Genomic DNA, 18,794 nt, shown 5'->3' with positions numbered 1-18,794 from the left:
ACATATAACACCTAATCAACACCTAATTATCCCTTCCTTTCAGATAGCCCTTCCCTTTACCTATTTCAGTGCAAAGTTATCTGTCCACTCTTTTCCTGTTCTCTCGGCCTTTCCATATCCATTCTATTTTTACAACAGTGATCTTATGCAGTATCTGTCCTTTTGTGACTGAGAGATTTCACCTAGCATTGCTATCTTCCTGACTCATGCATGCTGGGTAGTGTTTTACAAGTTTTTCAATGCTGTGTAATATTCTATGGTGTGACTGTACCAAGTTTTTCTATTCACCCTTTCATGGGTGGGCACTTGGGCTGCTTCCATCTCTTTGCTAGGGTATATAATGCTACAACAGAAATCATACATCAGTTTGTGTCATAAGTCTGTTTTCTTTATTTTCTGAATAGTGGGATAGCTGAGTCAAATGGAATGTCTATTTCCAACTTTCTGAGGAAGCACGAGACCGCTTTCCAGAGTGGTTGTTCCATTTTGGATTCCCTCCAGCAGTGTATGAGAGTTCCAGTCTCCCCACATCTTCACCAACATTGACCGTTTGCTATCCTGTTGGAGTTTTGCTATTGTTGCTGGGGGGAGATTATATCTCATTGTCATTTTGATTTGTCAAGTTACCCAAATCTTTGCAGTAGGATTAAAATATGGCTTTTTTTCACATCCTTTCAATGTTATACTGGAGCAGCGTCTCATTGTATCTAATTGACTAAATCCATCTTAGCTCCTCTTTGTGGGCAAAGCCCAAAAGCAGTGGTACTGCTGGTCCAAAGGGAACACTCGGGAAATCTGAACCCACTGGTGGCTGTGAAGGAGCAAGATGGGCAATCTACTCCCGTGCGATTTACAGCCTCTGACAACCTGCTGGAGGGGCAGCAATGAATCGGTAATGACGAGATGGTACGAAGTGGTTGTCTTCCTGACTATGGGCAGCTCTGGTGTTGTCCACAGAGAACTGCACCGCTAATCCAACGGCCACGTATCTCTGGTCGTTTGAAACCACCAGTGATTCTGAGGGAGAAAGAAGGGCAGTCTCCTCTCGTGTGACTTACGGTCTTGGAAAACCAATGGAGCACTGACTGTGTGTGGCTTCCAACTCAATGGCAATAAGTGAGTGAAATGAGTTCCTAACTACATAGGAAGTCTAGCACGGCTGGGTTGCTAGTTAAAAGGTTCTTGGTTCTAACTCACCAGCCACTCCACGGGAGAAAAATGGTACTGTCAGCTTGTTTCTCTAAAGATTTACAGCAGCCATGGAAATCCCAATGCTCTACGGAGTGGCTCTGAGTCAGAATTGACTTGGTGGCAGTATTTTTATTTGCTTTTCTGAATGATTTAAAGCTCTGTCCCTTCAGTGTTCCTGGAAACAGCTTTACCATCCTGCTGCTGTCCTGAGGTGCAAGGTAAATCTTTAATTATAAACGTGAGTTGTGACTGTAACAATCATGCTTAGTTAATGTTTCATTTTACTGATGAAGAACTTAAAGTGTGTACATTGTTTGGCCTTTTGTGAATGTCACTGCATGGCCCATGATTTGATTTCAGAATCATCTTGAAAAGAGGCCAACCTCAGCCAGGCTCTCACGCTTCCCTGCTGTAGGTTTGGATACTTGTCTGGGTCTGGAGTCAGTGATAACTGTTGGGCAGTATTCCTGGCAGGAGAAGGACGTACTATCTGATTCCATTTGGCCATGTACATGAGGGCCGGAGAGGTAGAGGGCGAGCTGTACTAAGAAAGCTATTCCATCTCAGATTTAAGAAGTCCCCTGAGTGGGAATAACAGGAAGTCCACTCTGGGATATGTGATGCGGAGTGTGAGGTTAGTGGCCAAAGTGAGGGCTTTTCTAAGAGCCATTTAACCTTCTGCTCTGGGTGCCATTAAGAACTGGCTGGATGAAGAACACAGATTCTTATTAAGTGACCTGAGGACTATTTCTTGAGTTGGGGAAAAAAGGATGTTTATATCTGCCTTGGTTTGAGGTGCTTTTGTAGAAGACAGTCACTAGTCACGTGACTATGTAAATAAAAATTAAATCACATTAACATGTCAGGCTGTTGGCCACACCAACCACAGTTCAGTTGTCCAACAGCTACCCGTGGCTACCAGCAGCTGTAACAGCACAATACAAACGCACGACCGTCACCATGGGAGTGAGCTCTGGTGGCACAGGCCTTAGGGAGCTGTGCGGCTAACCCAAATGCTCAGCCCTTCTGGAAGTTCGAATCCACTAGAAGCTCCGCTGCAGAAAGATGCGTAAATTCCTCCCTCGGGATTTGTGATTTACAGTTTATGAAAACTCACTGGAGGATCATTTAGGAGTTGGTTCTGACTTGACTGCAATGAGTTTGTCATGGCCAGAAGTCAGGCTGCAAAGTGTGGAGGAAGACAGCTGCAGCCTGAAGTTCAAAGCTCTTGAATTATTTACTCTGCAAGTATAAATGCAAGCATTGACCTTCAAGGCTATGAAATGGGGCGGCCTTAAGAAGGTCTGGATGGAAGAGTTTGAGGTGAAAGGCAGGTAGATGCTCAGAAGAAAACGTATTTCTATTTAACTAGTTTGACGGGGGAGACACTTTTTCATTTTTTGTTAAGCACTAGAGAAAGAGGAAGCTGACAGTAGAGAAAGAAGTGAATTGGAAAAGGATACCAGATTATATGTTGTTTTCATTATGCGTCGAGTCAGCTGTGACCCACAGTGAGACTCTATGAAACAATGGCTCTGAACCTTGGCCTGTCCTGAGCCAATCTCACTGTCTCTGACACATCTAACCCCATGGCCCTAGTTATTGTTTCAGTCCATCTCATCTGAGGACTTCCTCATCTGTGCTGACCTTCTGCCCTTGCAAGCATGATGTTCTTCTCCAAGGATTGGTCCCTCCTGGTGAAATGCCCAAAGTATGTGAGATGGAGCTTCAAAATCCTTGCCTTAACAATCAAACTGGTTTCACTCTCTGCAGAACAGACATGTTTGTTCTCCTGGTAGTGCATGGTATACTCAATACTTTTCTCCAGCACCACAACTCAGAGGCATGAATTCTTTGTTTTTAATTTTTATTCACTGTCCAGCTCTCAGATCCATAGGAAGCAATTAAGAAAACAATTATATGTATAGATGTGTGTGTGTGTGTGTGTAAAAAAAGACAGCAATCTCCATCTGTGTAATTTACTGTCTCTGATAGCCCACTGGAGTGTCAGTTATGGTTTGGTTCCAACTTAATGATACATAACAACCCCACCTCCTGATAAGGGTCATTGGCCATCAACCTAGTGACTCTGGTATCTGACTGAGATTTGGCTCATTTAGGCAAAAGCTTTGGAAATACATTTATTCTAAGCCTTGGCTTTCTCTACCAAGTATTACAAATGAGTGAAAGTCAGTTGAAATAACTTGGTATTGAGATGAACTATATAAAATTGCTCATATCGATAATTTATTTATAATAAGGGTATTTCAAGTGGTTTAACCTAATATTCGAATCTATTAACATCCACATTTCTCCTATAGGTCTCTGGGATTTAATTATCAAAATTTCAATTGTCAAAAGGTGGAAGGGGTGTGAGGGGATTGTATACCAAAGAAAGAATTTTTCTTTTACTTTTCAAAGAGAGGAGCGAACTGGGGGGGAGGGGGGGAGTGGGCAGGGAAAAAAAGTGCAACAATGAATGAATGGAAATCCAAAATCTCTGTAAATGTTCATTAAAATTATTACAATAAAATAAAATCAAACAAACAAGAAAGAGTAGACCGAGTGGAACCAATTGCCTACAAACCCCTTCTTTATGCTAAACTTCTTATCTGTAGTGATTAGCAGTTGAGAATATTCTGTTAGTCCCTGGAAAGAGTGGGCAAAAAAAATGGTCCTTGATCTCAAGAATCTGACAGCAGAGTAGATGAGCAAGAAAATACAAATTAAAGGTGAAGTGAGTGCAGAATATGCGAGGATAGGTTAGCAGGGGCCCACAAGAATTGCTGTCTCTTATTGAATGAGCCAAGAAAAACATCCCAGAGGAGAAGAGGCTTCCCTCTGGGTTCTGAAGGATGAGTAGGAGCTTGCCAGACAAATGGGAAGAACATGTACATGTCAGAAGAGAAAGAAGCTTGTTCAAATCATGTAACAGGGAACCATGGGGCTAAAGCAGAGCGTACGTGTGGGAGTTGGTGTGAAATGATAGCGTGCGTCTAGGCGGCAGCCAGACGATGAAAGGCTTTGTGCTTCATTCTAAGGAGTGTGCTTTATCCTGTTACAGGCAGTCAGGAAGCATTTCAAATACAGGGGAAACAGGATCTGATTTCTATTCTCAAAGATTATGATCTCAACTCTACAGAGAAAAGAAAATGAAGCATAAAAAGACTGGAATGATTAATCAACTGATATTATACAAGAAAAAGTCCATGAATGATTGCATGAAAGATCAATATGATTGTAAACCTTCATTCAAACTTAAAAAAACAAGACTAAACCAAAAATTTTAATAGTTGAGATGGGGTGAAAGGAAAGACAATATACAATACTGGGATGATTAAACATTGTAATTCATTAATTACAGTACTATGGTAATTAATGTCATAAAAAGTGTATGAATATCCCAATGAAAGTGTAATTCCAATGTTTTAATACAAAAATGTATGTGTAGGAAAAACTAGAATGATTTGTAAACTCTCACTCAAATGAATAAATAAAAGAAAAATATTTTAGAAGAATGGAAAGAAATAGCCAAAAAATAAACAATAACTACCTGCTTCTAGGTGGATAATAACTCTAGTGAAATGGTGAAAGAGCTCAGTTGCTAAACTGAAGTTTGGCAGTTTGAACCTACCAGCTGCTTTTATTCAGTAACATGAGCAACCTGCTTCTGTACAGATTACAGTTTGGAATACTCTGTGGGGCACTTCTTTGCTGTCCTACAAGGTTGTTAGGTGTCAATTATTGGATGCTAATAGGTTTGGTCTGGGGCTCCAAGTGGTAGAATATTATTTTCTGTTTCTTCTTAGGAGGGTGTTCATTTTATGTACTGCTGTGTTGAAAGTGACTTATAGTTGATCTTCTAACTAGTTTTCAGAGATAGGATGTCACATAGGAAGAGACTGTCCGTCTTTCTACTGTGGAGCGGATGGTGGATTTGAACCACCTTTCCTTTGGAATGGCAGGGAAGCTCCTTACCACTAGGCCACCAAAGCTCCCTTGTAGGAGGGTGCAGTTAATGTTATTTCTTGAAGACAGTAATTTATCAGTCCTATGAATTACTGTTACTTAAATTCTTTAGTTCAAGACAAGGAATATTCACTATTGTTTGCCTTTTTGTGAGCTTAGAAAAGAAATATGATGAATTCCAAAAGTACTATGATAGAAAAATGAAACCAAAAGACTACTAATTGAGCTGATTCTGCCTAGAAATGACCCTGATTTCCCAAAGTCATCTCGGAAAACCAGTATCAAGTGCTGTCACGTTAGGGCTCAGAAGGAAGGATGAAGAGGTAGTTTCTGCATTTGGTGATCTGGGGGACCTGCTGATTCCTCACATGAAAACAGGCTGAGCCAGAGTCACTCCAGCTCTGAAAGCCTTTTGTCCCCTGTATCTGTTGAGTTCTCCCTGGCTTTCCCATCTCATGGTTTCCTCACTTTATTGCCATCCCACGCTTCTGAAAAAGCGCTCTGACCGATTCAAACTCCTCTAGCACCAGTGAGACCTGGGCATCTTGTGAGCTGGAGAAAGAAAGGAAGTGAGAAGAATACTCCCCGCCCTTGCTGTCTTTGTTTTCTGGAGCCTTGTGACTTCGTTACATCTTGAATAACATGTTTCATCCCATGTGTCCCTGACTGCTTGCATTTTTCCTTCTTCTCTGTTTGAATCCTATATAAGCAACAGTAACTCGGCCTCTAGCATGGCAAATCTGGGGTGTCTAGGCCCTGTCTGGTTCTCACTAATGCACAAAACACCTTAATAAATCTTTCTATCAATCCAACCTGAGCAACTGACTGATAGCTTAATTGGCCACTATGCAGTGTTAGGAAGAAAAAAAAAATAATCCAATTTTCAGGTAACAATTACATTCACTCCACTGAGTTAGAAAGCAAGCAACTCGGGCTCTATATGAACTTTTAACAAAGTTTACATTTTGCCTAGCTTTAGAAGCCACAAGCCATTCCAACAAATCGCCCTAATGGATTTCCCCTAAAAGGCATGTATTGGAGCACGTAAGGATCAGCAAGAGGGCACGGGATAGGGCAGGGGTCTGTGCTGTTGTTGGTCAGAGGGTCGCTGTGAGTCTTACATGACCTAACAACAGTTCTAAGAAAAGGAGCGCACTGTCCATACAAATGAGGTTTCCACTCTCCACTCTCTGCAGCTCTTCACACACAGTCTGAGGCCATCGCCGAATTCACACGAGCACAAACAACAAATGACAGCGGTGGAGACAATGGGCGCTTTGGCCAACTTGGGGTGCACAAATGAAACAAGCAAATTAAATGACCGGCAGAAAGCTCAATCACTAGCAGATTTATGCAGCACTGAAAGATTTCTGTGAGAAGCTCAGCAAAGAGACTTCTTTCAGTCAAAAGTGTTACGGCAGGAAACCAGTGGGGGAAAAGCGACCCCTTGATGAGGATGGTGTGAGGAGTTAAAAATGGCACACATGCTTCGAAGGTTGTCTAGCACGTAGTAAATGCCAAATAAAATACATCCGTGTTATAATTACTGCATCCGACCCGAGGCGAGCACTCAATAAATTGTACTATCACTGTCATAGCTCCCCAACTTGGCTTCTTTCCAAATGTTTTAACTAACAAATCTGAAAGGCACAGATGCCCCTACTCATATCAGAGGATATTTACTTAATCCTTTAATTAAAACGAAATAATTATTAGAATATTTTGTGGGGGGAAAAAGGATTAACAAAATCTTACCTCCTCATATCTGTCAAAAACAGCTCCTTCTTGCATAAAGGAAGGGACTTCCTTCTGCCAGTTAAATTCATAGGGCTTGGCCATGATGGTGCTCTAGACCTGAAACAAAACAAAGGAGAGTCTCATCAGCAAAGAAAATGAAACATGTGAAGATCAAAGGTCAGTGGCTTTTACCTGTATGTGTCTGTGAGAGATTTTCCTCAAATACTTCAAGCCTACACACTCCCGTCCCTTTTCCTCCCCCCTCTTCATTTGATCCCACTTTTTCTCTTTGTTTCTAAACCTGGAGAAATAATGCCAAGAAATACCAGAGGGTGTGATCTGTGAAGCTTCTCTCAATTTCAGAAGGGGGCTTTTGGTTTTTTAATTTGGTGGATTAGATCAAAGAAGGAAACCACAGATCAAAATCTATACACAAAACAGGCCTTCCCTCTCGGGAGCTCTGGTGGCCTGGTGGTGAGAAACTGCGCTGTAATCCCAAAGGCACGTGGTTCAACTTCGTCAGCTCCTTCACAGGAGAAGGATGGATAATTTCCTCCTGTGAAATGAACTGTCTCCGAAAATCCACTCGAAGGTCAGCTACGGGTCAATTCTGATTCAACAACACACACCAATGACAGGGCCAAAACCAGCAAAAAGGTCAAAACATAAGAGGAGGAGGGAGCAAGCACACAAAGTGACAGGGTATGAGACAAGCAGGAGCAGCCAGAATGCCTCACTCTCAGCCCTCCATCACTGTTCTTGGACCAGGGAAGAGGACAGAACGCCAGCCTTTCGCGCATGGTCAGCTCCTATTGCCTTTAAACATGTTGCTGCACGCTTTTAAATTGACGACCGTGCTTAGAAACACATTTTGCCGTCTTTTGCGGCAACGTGTTAAAGGAGGCTGCTCAGGGACTCTGAATACCTAGGAAGTAACAAGTGTTCCTTCGATCCAGTCTTCCTAGCTTTAGGCACTACTGTGCACACACAGGAACTTCAACTTCCTTAATGAAAAACGAAGTAACCAACCGAGAACATATGAGACAGACTCCAGACGTAGGAAGTGGAAGTGGAACACTGGAATGAGAACTAGAGAGCATGCTGGAAGAACACCATTGGAGAATCCTGAACTTTCCCAATTTTAGATTAGGGCAGAAGGGAGGGCTGTTCCTGGCCTTGTCTTTGAAATTCTCTGCTGTCGTTTTTAGGTTCAGTTGAGCTGACTCAAGATCCAAAACAACCCTGAAGACCCATCTATAAAACAGAACCGACTCTGCCCTATCATGCACCATCTCCTCCACCTCCATTGTGTGTAAGCCCACCGCTGCAGCCACTGTGTCAACCCACCTATTTCCAGGTCTTCCTCTCCCTTACTGACTAGGCTTCCACACATGATGTTCTCCTGCAGCGATTGGCCCCTCCTGATAAACAGGCTTAGCATACGTGTGACACAGTCTCACCATTCTTACTTCAAAACATCACTCTGGCTGTATTCTCTCCACGACAAATTTATATACTATTTTGGTGGTCCAGGCTATACACAGTATTCTCTGACAAAAACGCAATTCAGAGGAATCAATTCTTCTTCAATCTTAATCACTCTGCAATTTTTACGTACAAAGAAAATCTACTGAAAATACCACCGCTTAGGACAGGCTCACACTAGTCTTTAAATTACTCTTTAAAATGCCATCCTTGCGCTTCTAGTACTTTAAAGAGGTTTTTTATAAAATTCTTTTTATTTTATAATGGTTTGCATACAAAATTCGTATATCCTGGGTTTCATTTATATACATTGTCTTTCACACATTCCTCTATTCACATTGTGCCTCATATGATCGTTCCATACATAGTGTTTTATAAAAAAGAAAATGGTACATTCACACAATGGAATACTATGCAGCCCTCAGGAACAATGATTTTGTAAATTACTACCTAACTTGGGAGGGTCTGGAGAGCATTATTCTGAGTGAACTCACTCAGTCCCACAAGGACATATACTGTAGAAGACCATTATTGTTGAATGAGTATGAGGACCCAAGGGAGGTGGGAGAGGGTGGAAATAGAGGGGTGAGGGATAGGTAGGGGTTAGGGTATTAATCATAGGGTTGCACATTCAATGGGTGGGTGGGTTGAAGGAATTGGGAACAATCTTATGTGAAAAACAATGTATTAAATTTTGCAAATAAAACCATATAAAATTAAAAAACAAAACAGATATTTTTTTTTAAAAAAAAGTAATCACTATTGATACTTGCCCACCATTATTTTTCCTTTTCAAGTCCCCACCAGGTAGATCTTTACTAACTCCTTCACTCCTTCCCTCTTTTTGATAGCAGATTTGCCCAATGCAATACACTGTCTGATTCCCTGACTGCTGATTCTCTGCGTGTCAATCCAAGCAAAATGAAATTATCGACTACCTGGAGTTTTTTTTTTTTTTGGGGGGGGGTCTGGCATTAGGAGTAGTGACTGACCTAGGTTATGAAGAAGACCTAACTGTGACCTAAGACTGGAAACTGTTGACCAATCAATATTTACCAGTCGCCTGATTCAGGTAATTTTAAAACAGGAACAAAGGTAAGTACTGTAGTCCAAATGACTCCAGGTAAAGTTAAAGGGACAAAAAAACGTAAAGGTGAAGGTGAGACTTAATGGTGCGGGTGAGGAGGGGACAGACCACTCAGTTAAGATGTTCTTTTTCTTAGCTGCAGTAATTTCACAGACCCACCATTAGCAAACTGCTAGAAATTACTTTCATTTCCTACCATGCCAAAGACGGTTCTTCTTAAAGTCTCTGGGTTGTCGTCTAAGGTCGCCCAAGATACTTCCAGGTTTAAATGACTTCACCCTCCAGACCATCACCACGTCACCTTACCAATCCCAGCTGTCTCCTTGAGGAACACAGGAAGTGGTGGGGAATTTACACAAAGAATGGATGTAGGGATATAGGACCCTGCGCCTTTTCCAGTGTAAACACCTTGAGTATTTTCTGGAGGGAGGCCAATAGCCTTTTAAATGGCCTCATTGTTTCTAAACTCTTACATAACAGGGACAGATTAGGTATTGCACTTGCTGGAGAGAAAAACTCCCTGGACTGTAGACAGCTTGGCAGGAAGAAGGAAAAGGGAGGAGGGGAGTCTTAGAAGGTCCTGTTCCATGGCAAGAAGCCAAAAGCTCCTTCTAAAGAAGATGAGGTGCTCCTCAGAAACTGAGTGTTAGTGGGAGGCCCAGAGCAAGTGGAGGTAAGCCTGCTGAGGATTCAATATCCAAGTGGGACATGCACTTCACCCTTGGAAATGGCCTTCCTTCCACCCCATCAGGTTGAATCAAGGAACAGCAGTTATTCTGTGCTTTGGACGACTCTGCCCTACATCTTTGCCTTTCTTGGCTAGATTGACATGGTGCTCTTCAAGGATTACAACACTGTTAGTTTCAGTTATGAAGAATTAGGCAGTCAACCCAAGACATCAGCATCCATGGCCAGTTCGGTCAATACTTTGGGCATCCTTCTGTTTCCAGATACATGCCTCAGAGTACAGGGCAGTATACAAAAATCACTTATAAAGGAGATGAACTGTGATAACAGAATTGTCAAAAAATACCCACACTCTAATCCTTGGAACGGAAGTGCCAGTGGCCTAGAAGTAAGGAGCTGCGCTGATAACCCAGAGGCACACTGTTTGAATCCACCAGCTGCTCTGTGGGATAAAGATGGGCAATCTTGTCCAGTGTGATTTACTGCCTCTGAAAACTCACTGAAGGGTCAGCGATGGGTTGGTTCCAACTCGATGGTACACAAGAACAAACAATCTGGCGGAAAGGAGGGCTGGTGGCACAGTGGTTCAGCCTTTGACAGCTAAATGAAAAGCAGCAGTTGGAACTCATTATCAGCTCCATGGGAGACAGATGTTGCAGGCAGCTTCTATAAAGACTGCAATCTTGGAAATTCTGTAAGGTGGTTCTTCTCTGCTCTACTGGGCTTCTCTGAGTTGGAATCAACTTGGTGACAACTAGAATTGGTTTAATCCTGTCTGGAACGGTCACCTTATATAGCACAGATTTGCAGATATGATTAAGAGACAGGGAAAACATTTGGGTTTGTTCCTAGTGGGTCCTCAAGTGCAATAACCACTGAGCTTATAAAAGAGAAAGAAGTGGGTATTTGAGCCACATGAAGGAAAGCAGTATTACCATGGGCAGACATTGAGTGGTGTGGCCGCAAGCCAAGGAATGCCAGCAGCTGCCAGAAGCCGGAAGAAGCGAAAGAGAGAGCCTTCTGCTACAGCTGCCTCTTTCGGTGTCATGGCTGATAAGCTGATTTTGGTCCCCAGGTCCCCAGAACTGTGAGAGAATGAACTGCTGTAGGTCACTGCAAGCAGCTGAGGTGGAGCTGGCTTTGTGCTGCAAAGGGCACTCAGAAGCTGATTTCCTGGAGGTAGCTTATCAGACCTTTCTACCACGGGGCCTCTAGATGGACTTGAACCTCCAGCTTTTCAGTCAATTAGCAACAGAGTATGCCCTACCTATGCACTCCTCTACAACAACCCACTGTTGTTGTTGTTAGGTGCTGGCGAGCTGAGTATGACTTACAGTGACCCTAGGAACAACAGACCTGAACCCCGTTCTCATCATCTCTGACACACGTGAGCCCACTGCTACAGTCACTGTGTCTGAATCACTAGTGGATGGTTATTGGTCACAGCAGCTCCAGGACATTAATTTGCTGAACCCACCCCACTCCTTTGAGGCTGGAGATTTTTCACGAAAAGTCTAGTACATTGTCAGATGAACCTGGAATACAGTAGGGATGACCCTCCTTAGAGAAGCCAGGTATCCAACATACATCTGTTCAACTGAATCAAAGAAAAGCAGAGAGTTCCAAATACAATGTCACTTAGGAATAATCTCTGATGATTCCTGTTCGTCTAGTCCACAGGCCTCTTTGAGGAGGAAAGGCATAAACTCTGTGGAGTTAATTTTCTCAAATGTCTTTGAACAATCTGACACCTCAGAAATAAATGGAAATTTTACTTAAATCCCATAGTTTTCCCCAAGCCAATCAAAACAGCCTCCATTTTTATTTATATTTTTGACTGGATTAGTTTAGAGAGGTAAAAGCATTTGTTTCCACTTAATAACTGTCTCCCTAGATAGTTTCCAAGTGAACAAAGTGGAAGTCATCTCAGTTAGGAATTTTCTTAAGTGGAACTTTTATCTTTTACCCTCAACCTTACCACAGAAAATGTTCCATAAAGAATTAATCCCTTCCCCATCCAACCATAGAAATCCCATTAAAGCAAATAATCCATGGCCTTATATAGCCCCAGGATGAGATCAACTAAGGTTATTTTCCAAAACAGAGAGAGTAGGAGAAAGTTCTCACTGCAAATTGTCCTTTCTACCAAGCACATTCCAGATTCTAGCTCTTTAATCTCTACATAAAGTGAATAGAAATATAAGGATATTTCTTAAAACCCATCGACAGGCATCATCAGATCATGCAGGAACTTTGAAATAAATTACTTTGCTTCAGGTAAGTATTTAATTTGACACTGATAGATAGTATCATTAAGGATAATTTTCCCCATATGTTAAAAATACCTCCATTGTCATAGTGACATTACATAATATTTTCAAAAAGCCTATGAAAAGTGAAGGACTAAGAAAATAATAATAAATTATGCTGGTGAAGAGTAGAGATAAAGGAAAAGAATCTGGCAATCTATTTCTAGCTTTTCTGGTACAGGTTGACATTCTTTGATCTTGTAATCCTACCAGTAAGTTTCATCTTAAGTAAATTAATAACAAAATCTATGTACAAACATATTCACTGAGGTGAAGTTTATGATAGAAAAATATGGCTTTATTTGAGCAGTATTAAGTAACTGATTAAGATGATGTTGTTATGTGCTGCTGAGTTGCCTGTGACTTCTAGCAATCCTATGTTCAGCTCTGAAGCCTGCCCTGTCCTGTGTCTCACTGTGACACATCTACATATACAATAATATTTAAATATTCTTATCCCACTAAAATGTTTTAAAGAAACAGTTCTTAACAATACAGAATTCAGAAGAGTTTTCTAAAATATTCAATTATTTTTTTTGTTTGTTTTTATTATCGTTGTATTTTATTGGCAGTACCTTTACAAATCATAATATTGACTATGTACAAGTGAGTAGCCAAAAATGATACTACATTCTGCAACATTGTATGTAGTACATATGGTAATAACCATAAAGCAAAAAATATTTTCCCCCATGCATTTTTAAACTGAAAAAAATCCATAATATTAAATATACATGCCACTTAAAAATTTTTATGTACAACATATATGTAATAACTCAAACACATTTCCACTGAGTCAGAACCACTCCCAGCTGGCCCTGTGGCAAGTTTCCAGAGCCTATAAACAACACCGAGGAGAAGGGCCATTTTTCTCTGACAAAACTGCTTGTCGATGCAAACTTCGAGAAACCTTGGGGTTAACAGTGCAATTCCCTGTGGACTAGGCCACCAGAGCTCCTGAAGAACTATGATATAGTTTATAACTCATAATTATATATTACATATAGTGCTTCTTATAAATACATTAAAGCAATATGAAATTATCTACTAAATAATTGAATTTTATATGTTAATACGTGTGTATATTTTCAAACATCCATAATGACTATAATTTTTATATTTAGGAAAAAGTATCTTTAAACTAAAGAAAAAAGGCTATTAAAAGACTTCCTCCCATAGAATTCCATTTTCAAATAATTTTAAGATTCTCTTCTGGAATATCTGGCATACTGCAGGGGGAAAAAACCCAATAAATCAAGCTGTGAAATATCCCCCTCTTCCCTCCAAGGCTGAAACCTTCGCTGTTCATCGTGACACTTCAAACATCCCAGTTAGGATGATTCTTATTCCTATCTAGTTCACAAAGAGCCCACTAGTAAAATGGGCAAAATTTGGTTTTTACTCCAAAACTGGACATTTATTTACACTAAAATTGATTACAAGAGTGCTCAATTTAGGCTTTAACAAATTCCGAACTACAAGCAGCCTATGCGTTTTGTCACCATAAACATATTATAAGGAACTAACTGATTTAAAAGAACTTCTTCCAATTCTTAAAAATACATATTCAAAAGAAAACGACATCATCCTTGGAAGAGTGGAGGGACAGCGCAGGAGAGGAAGACCGTGGATGAGATGGACTGACACAGTAACTGGGTAGTAGGGGTAGGTGTGTTGGAGTCAACAGATTGGCTCAGGACAGGGCATGCTTCAGATCTGCTGGACACAGGGTCGCTATGAGTCCTAGGTGACTCGATGGCACATAACAACAACAACATTCAAAATTAATAAAAACAGAAAGAACACATCAGCTCTTTGTCTCTACCTCCTCTATCTCAATATTAATAATAATTAAAGGGCAATTGTCACTTTGTTAAAATCTATACTAAAGAGTTAAATCATAAAATATCATGAATTATCTGAAATTTGTGTGATCACACGGTACTACTGCTGGTGTTGTTATGTACCATCAAGTTGGAACCATCTCATACAGGACCCTCCAGCAGGTTTTCAGAAGTGGTCATGGGAGGAGACTGCCCATTTTTCTCTTGTGGAGCAGCTGGTGGATTCTTTGGGTTGGCAGCACAATTCTTACCAAGAGGCCACTAGAGCTCCCGTACTATATTATAGACTATTTTATATTAGGACTTTACAAAACAGCTCTGAAAGATGCTTTGTTATCAAGTATGTTGGCAGAATTAGTGTAATATGAAGATAATTAATAACAACGTACAATTCAAACGATTCATTTTGAAATGAAAGTCGAATAGATGAATTTAACAGCTAACCCGGTGCAGAACTCATGTAATGAAAAAGAATGGGAGCTGGTTGCTGGCCTGCAGCAATGAACCTGGAATAGGTATTAGCACTCACAAGCTAGCACCTGAACATGATAGACACTTGAAGCTGTGTTAGAAATTGTGCATCACCAGGGTTCTCTGATCTGCTATCAGGTGCTACTCACCCCTTCCGCAGCAGTCAAGTCCCGTGGAAGGGTTCAGGACAAGGGTCGGTTGTCAGTGGTGTAAATGGTTAACATAAGTGGCTACTAACCAGGGTTTGGTGGACCACCCAGAGGGGCACCAGAACAAAGGCCTGGCAATGCTTTCCAAAAAAAGCTAGCCACTGGCAATCCCATGGTGCCAATTCTACTCTGCCACAGGTAGGTTGTCATGAGTTGACTCAATGGCATTGGTTAGTTGTTTTTAATTTTTTTGCTACTAATTTCTTTACAAAATTCAAATACATTGTTTTTAAGAACAAATTCTTTCCATTTCCCTCATCTCCCATGCATCAAATTGTACAACCGGATGATTAATACTCCTCCACCCCCACCCCTGTACATCCTCATCCCTCTGCTTCCAACCTCTCCCACCCCTCTTGGATCCTTAAACTCATTCTACAATAATGGTTTCATACAGTATTTGTCCTTGTGGGATTGAGTTAGATCACTCAGCATAATGCTCTCCAGTCCCTCCTAGGTTAGGTAATAATTTACAAAGTCATTGCTCCTACGTGCTGTGTAGTATTCCATTGTGTGAATGGACAATAATTTCTCAATCCATTCGTTTGTGGTTGGACATTTCAGCTGATTCCATGTTCTTGTGATGGTGAATAACACTGCTATGGACACTGATATACAAATGTCCATTTGTGCCTCCGTTCTCATTTCTTAGGGTATATTCCAAGTAGTGGAAGCTGGGTCATATGGTATTTCTATGTGACTGGTTTTTTTTTAAAAGGTCAAGTGGCAGACGGAGAGAGCAGCCGCTGCCTCTCAGTGTGTACCTTCTAAATGATCATGTCCCTCTATGTTTGGTTAGATCATGACTTTACATCATTCCAATCCCTCTAAAATAGAAAACATTCTTTACATAGTAATCATTTTTATAGTTGTTGTTACGTGCCGTCAAGTTGCTTGTGACTCATAGTGACCCTATGTACAACAGCTCTGAACCCTGCTCGATCCTGAGCCAATCTCATTGTCTCTGACACACCTACCCCTATTATCCCTGTCACTGCATCAATCCATCTCATCGAGGGTCTTCCTTTCTTGTGCTGACCCTCCACCCTCCCAAGCATAATGTCCCCCTCGAAGGACTGGTCCCTCCTTATAACATGTCCAAAGTATATCAGATGGAGCTTCAGAATCCTTGCCTCCAAGGAGCAGCCTGGTTTCACCCTCATTTTTGCCTGATGAGATGTAGGGAAAATCAAACTTTAACATAGGTTGTATGTTTGCATATGTTGCAAGCCTTTTAAAAATGTGTCCTCCCCAATAACAACATGGCAGCAAACAAGAAATGCTAGCGAAGTTGTGGAGAGACTGGAACTCTCATTCACTGCTGGTGGAAATGTAAAATGGTACAACCACTATGGAAGGTGGTCTGTCACTTTCTCAAAAAGCTGGAAGTAGAAATACCATTTGACCTAGCAAGTTCACTACTGGGAATGTACTATAAAGAAACCAGAGACCTGACTGAAGTGAATGTACTCACACCATGTTTATTATTGTGTTATTCACAATAGTGAAGAGATGAAGTAACCCAACTGCCCATCAATCAATGAATGGATAGAAAAACTGTCGTACAGTCACACAATGGAATATTTAGCAATACTGAAAAGCAATGAACTTGTCAAACACTACACAATATGAGTGATCCTAGAAGACATTAGGCTGAGTGAAAACTCTCAGTCACAGAAGGTCAAATACAGCACACCACCACTGTTAAAAAATAGGACTGACATAGGGAATTGAGGAGAAAATAGGAAAAGATGGGTTGATAATGAACACTGCATTGGAACAGATGAGGTGAAGGACTGTCTCAAAGGACTGTATGATTAGGTGTTATATGTATGAAAACAATCTGGAACAAAGGGTGCATTATGAAGTGGACTCTTGGGAGAGAGATGGGCAATCTCTGCCTGCATAATTTACTGCTTCTGACACCCTCTGGAGGGTCAGTTATGAATAGGTTCCCATACAACTAACAAACAAACAAAATGTCTGTCTAGAAAGGAGCTCTGATGGCCTAGTGGTGAAAGAGGTGCATTGCTAACCGAAGACTGGCAGTTCAAATCCACCTCTGCTTTGATGAAGAAAGATGGGAAAAAACTCTCCCCCTGCCATCCTCCAGCCTCTGGAAACTTGCTGGAGAGTCAACTATGACTCAGTTTCTACTTCAACAACAATGAGTTATATGTCTAGAGGTATAATCCCATACGAAAGGCATGGAAAAGTCATGAATATAGTGAATCTGGGCCATGGCGCTCATTTTCCAAGTAAGACTGGCGGTAGATATGGAACGCTTGAATTAAATCCGTAGTTTCTTCAATTGCCTTTTTCAAGCCTCATCATTAAGAATTAAAGCTGATGAACCTAGTTAAGGAGGCCTGGAAATGTGAGCAAGGCAAGCAAAGAGTGACTGAGTCACCATCCACACAACATCTCTTTAGTTTGTAATGTATGCCTTCAAAAAGAATTTCATTCAGTTCTTTATTTTGGTGCAAACCCTTTTGACCACAGGCTGTGAATGCTAATACTCTTCCTAAAGACTGAAAAAAAAAAAAAAACAAAACCCCAACCAAAAAAATCCTTAAGCAGAAAACTCTATCTTTGCATCTTTAAGGAGCTGTGATAATGATGTGGAGAAGCATGAGGACTCTAGTTGAAATAGGTATACTGATCAACAGTAATTTATTGTATAAAACACAATGTGAGAAAGTGATTGTCTAAAACAAAATTTACTGCACTGCAATCCCAGAGGTGCGCAGTTTGAATCCACCAGATGCTCTGCTGGGGAAGGAGGGACACTCTCTTCCTGTACCAGTCAGATCCAATTTGACAGTATATGCACAAATAATAGTAATAATAATAAACCAACAAAATGTTCATTAGTGAACCAATGTATATAAATAACTGTGTAAAAGTGAATGAGGGGATAAATAAATAAATTAAAGTTCATTTAAAAAGAAAATAAGGTGCACTGAAAAGTCACAGCCTTTCCCTGCCCTGCCCTTTACTTCCTCAATGGCCTTCTCAGACATAGTTCATTGTCTCTAATCCACTGATCCTTTGCAGTCTCCCTCCTTTGCATGGGACTGGTCTTAAACCTCTCCCCTAGACCTGATGACGTACAGGTTATCCTCAAGGGATCAGGCAGCATAACTGGGTGAGATGCCACACCTGTTGTCATCGTTTCTGTCATCGTTTTTTGGTGTCACGGATGAGATTCTGACTCTTCAGTTCTATGTTCCCTCAGACCTACGTGCTGCCTGATCCTGTCCCACCCTCACAGTCTCCACTGCAGCCTCCCTTAAACTTCTGTACTTCTGCTATTTGGTAGAACTCACCACCCAGCTTTGGAAATGTATGTTTTCCTTCTATTTTCACTATGCCAGAAACTTTGTTCACACTTAGAAACAGTCACACAGATAAACAGAGCCAAAGCAACTGCCGTGAAGGAGATTCTTTTTTTTTTTTTTAATTTATTTATTTATTTTTATGTGTGTATCGTCAAATTGGATCTGACTGGTACAGGAGGCGACTGTTCCTCCTTCTTCAGCAGAGCATCTGGTGGATTTGAACCGCGCACCTCTGGGATTGCAGTGCAGTTTCCTGCCACTAGGCCACCAGAGCTCGCCGTGAAGGAGATTCTGATTTACAGTGGTTTTGTGCATGTCAGAAAATAACAGAATCTACAGAGTTTTCAGTCACCGTGACTCTTTACAAGCAGACTGCTAGGCTTTCTCCCCATGTTCCTCTGGGTGGGTTCAAACCACCAACCATCCAGGCAGCAGCTGAGCACCTCACTATGAACTGTGCTGCC

General features: G+C 41.2%; 1 protein-coding gene across 3 annotated transcripts in view; it reads right to left on the bottom strand.

The window, feature by feature from the left end:
• The window catches only part of PLCB4 (phospholipase C, beta 4), a 193,243-nt gene extending 186,235 nt beyond the window's left edge, over positions 1–7,008 (bottom strand). For all 3 annotated transcript variants that reach the window (XM_006894242.1, XM_006894241.1, XM_006894243.1), the window contains exon 1: positions 6,916–7,008. In XM_006894242.1, the coding sequence (XP_006894304.1) occupies positions 6,916–6,999 (84 nt within the window). In that variant the 5' untranslated portion in view covers positions 7,000–7,008. The remainder of the gene's footprint in view (positions 1–6,915) is intronic.
• Between the last annotated feature and the right edge of the window lie 11,786 nt (positions 7,009–18,794).

The sequence above is a fragment of the Elephantulus edwardii genome, unplaced genomic scaffold, assembly GCF_000299155.1.
Source record: "Elephantulus edwardii isolate Elephantulus edwardi_28Jun2011 unplaced genomic scaffold, EleEdw1.0 scaffold00138, whole genome shotgun sequence".
Lineage (NCBI taxonomy): Eukaryota > Metazoa > Chordata > Mammalia > Macroscelidea > Macroscelididae > Elephantulus > Elephantulus edwardii.
Note: the sequence above shows the minus strand (reverse complement) of the source record. Positions and strands in the feature narration are given on the sequence as shown.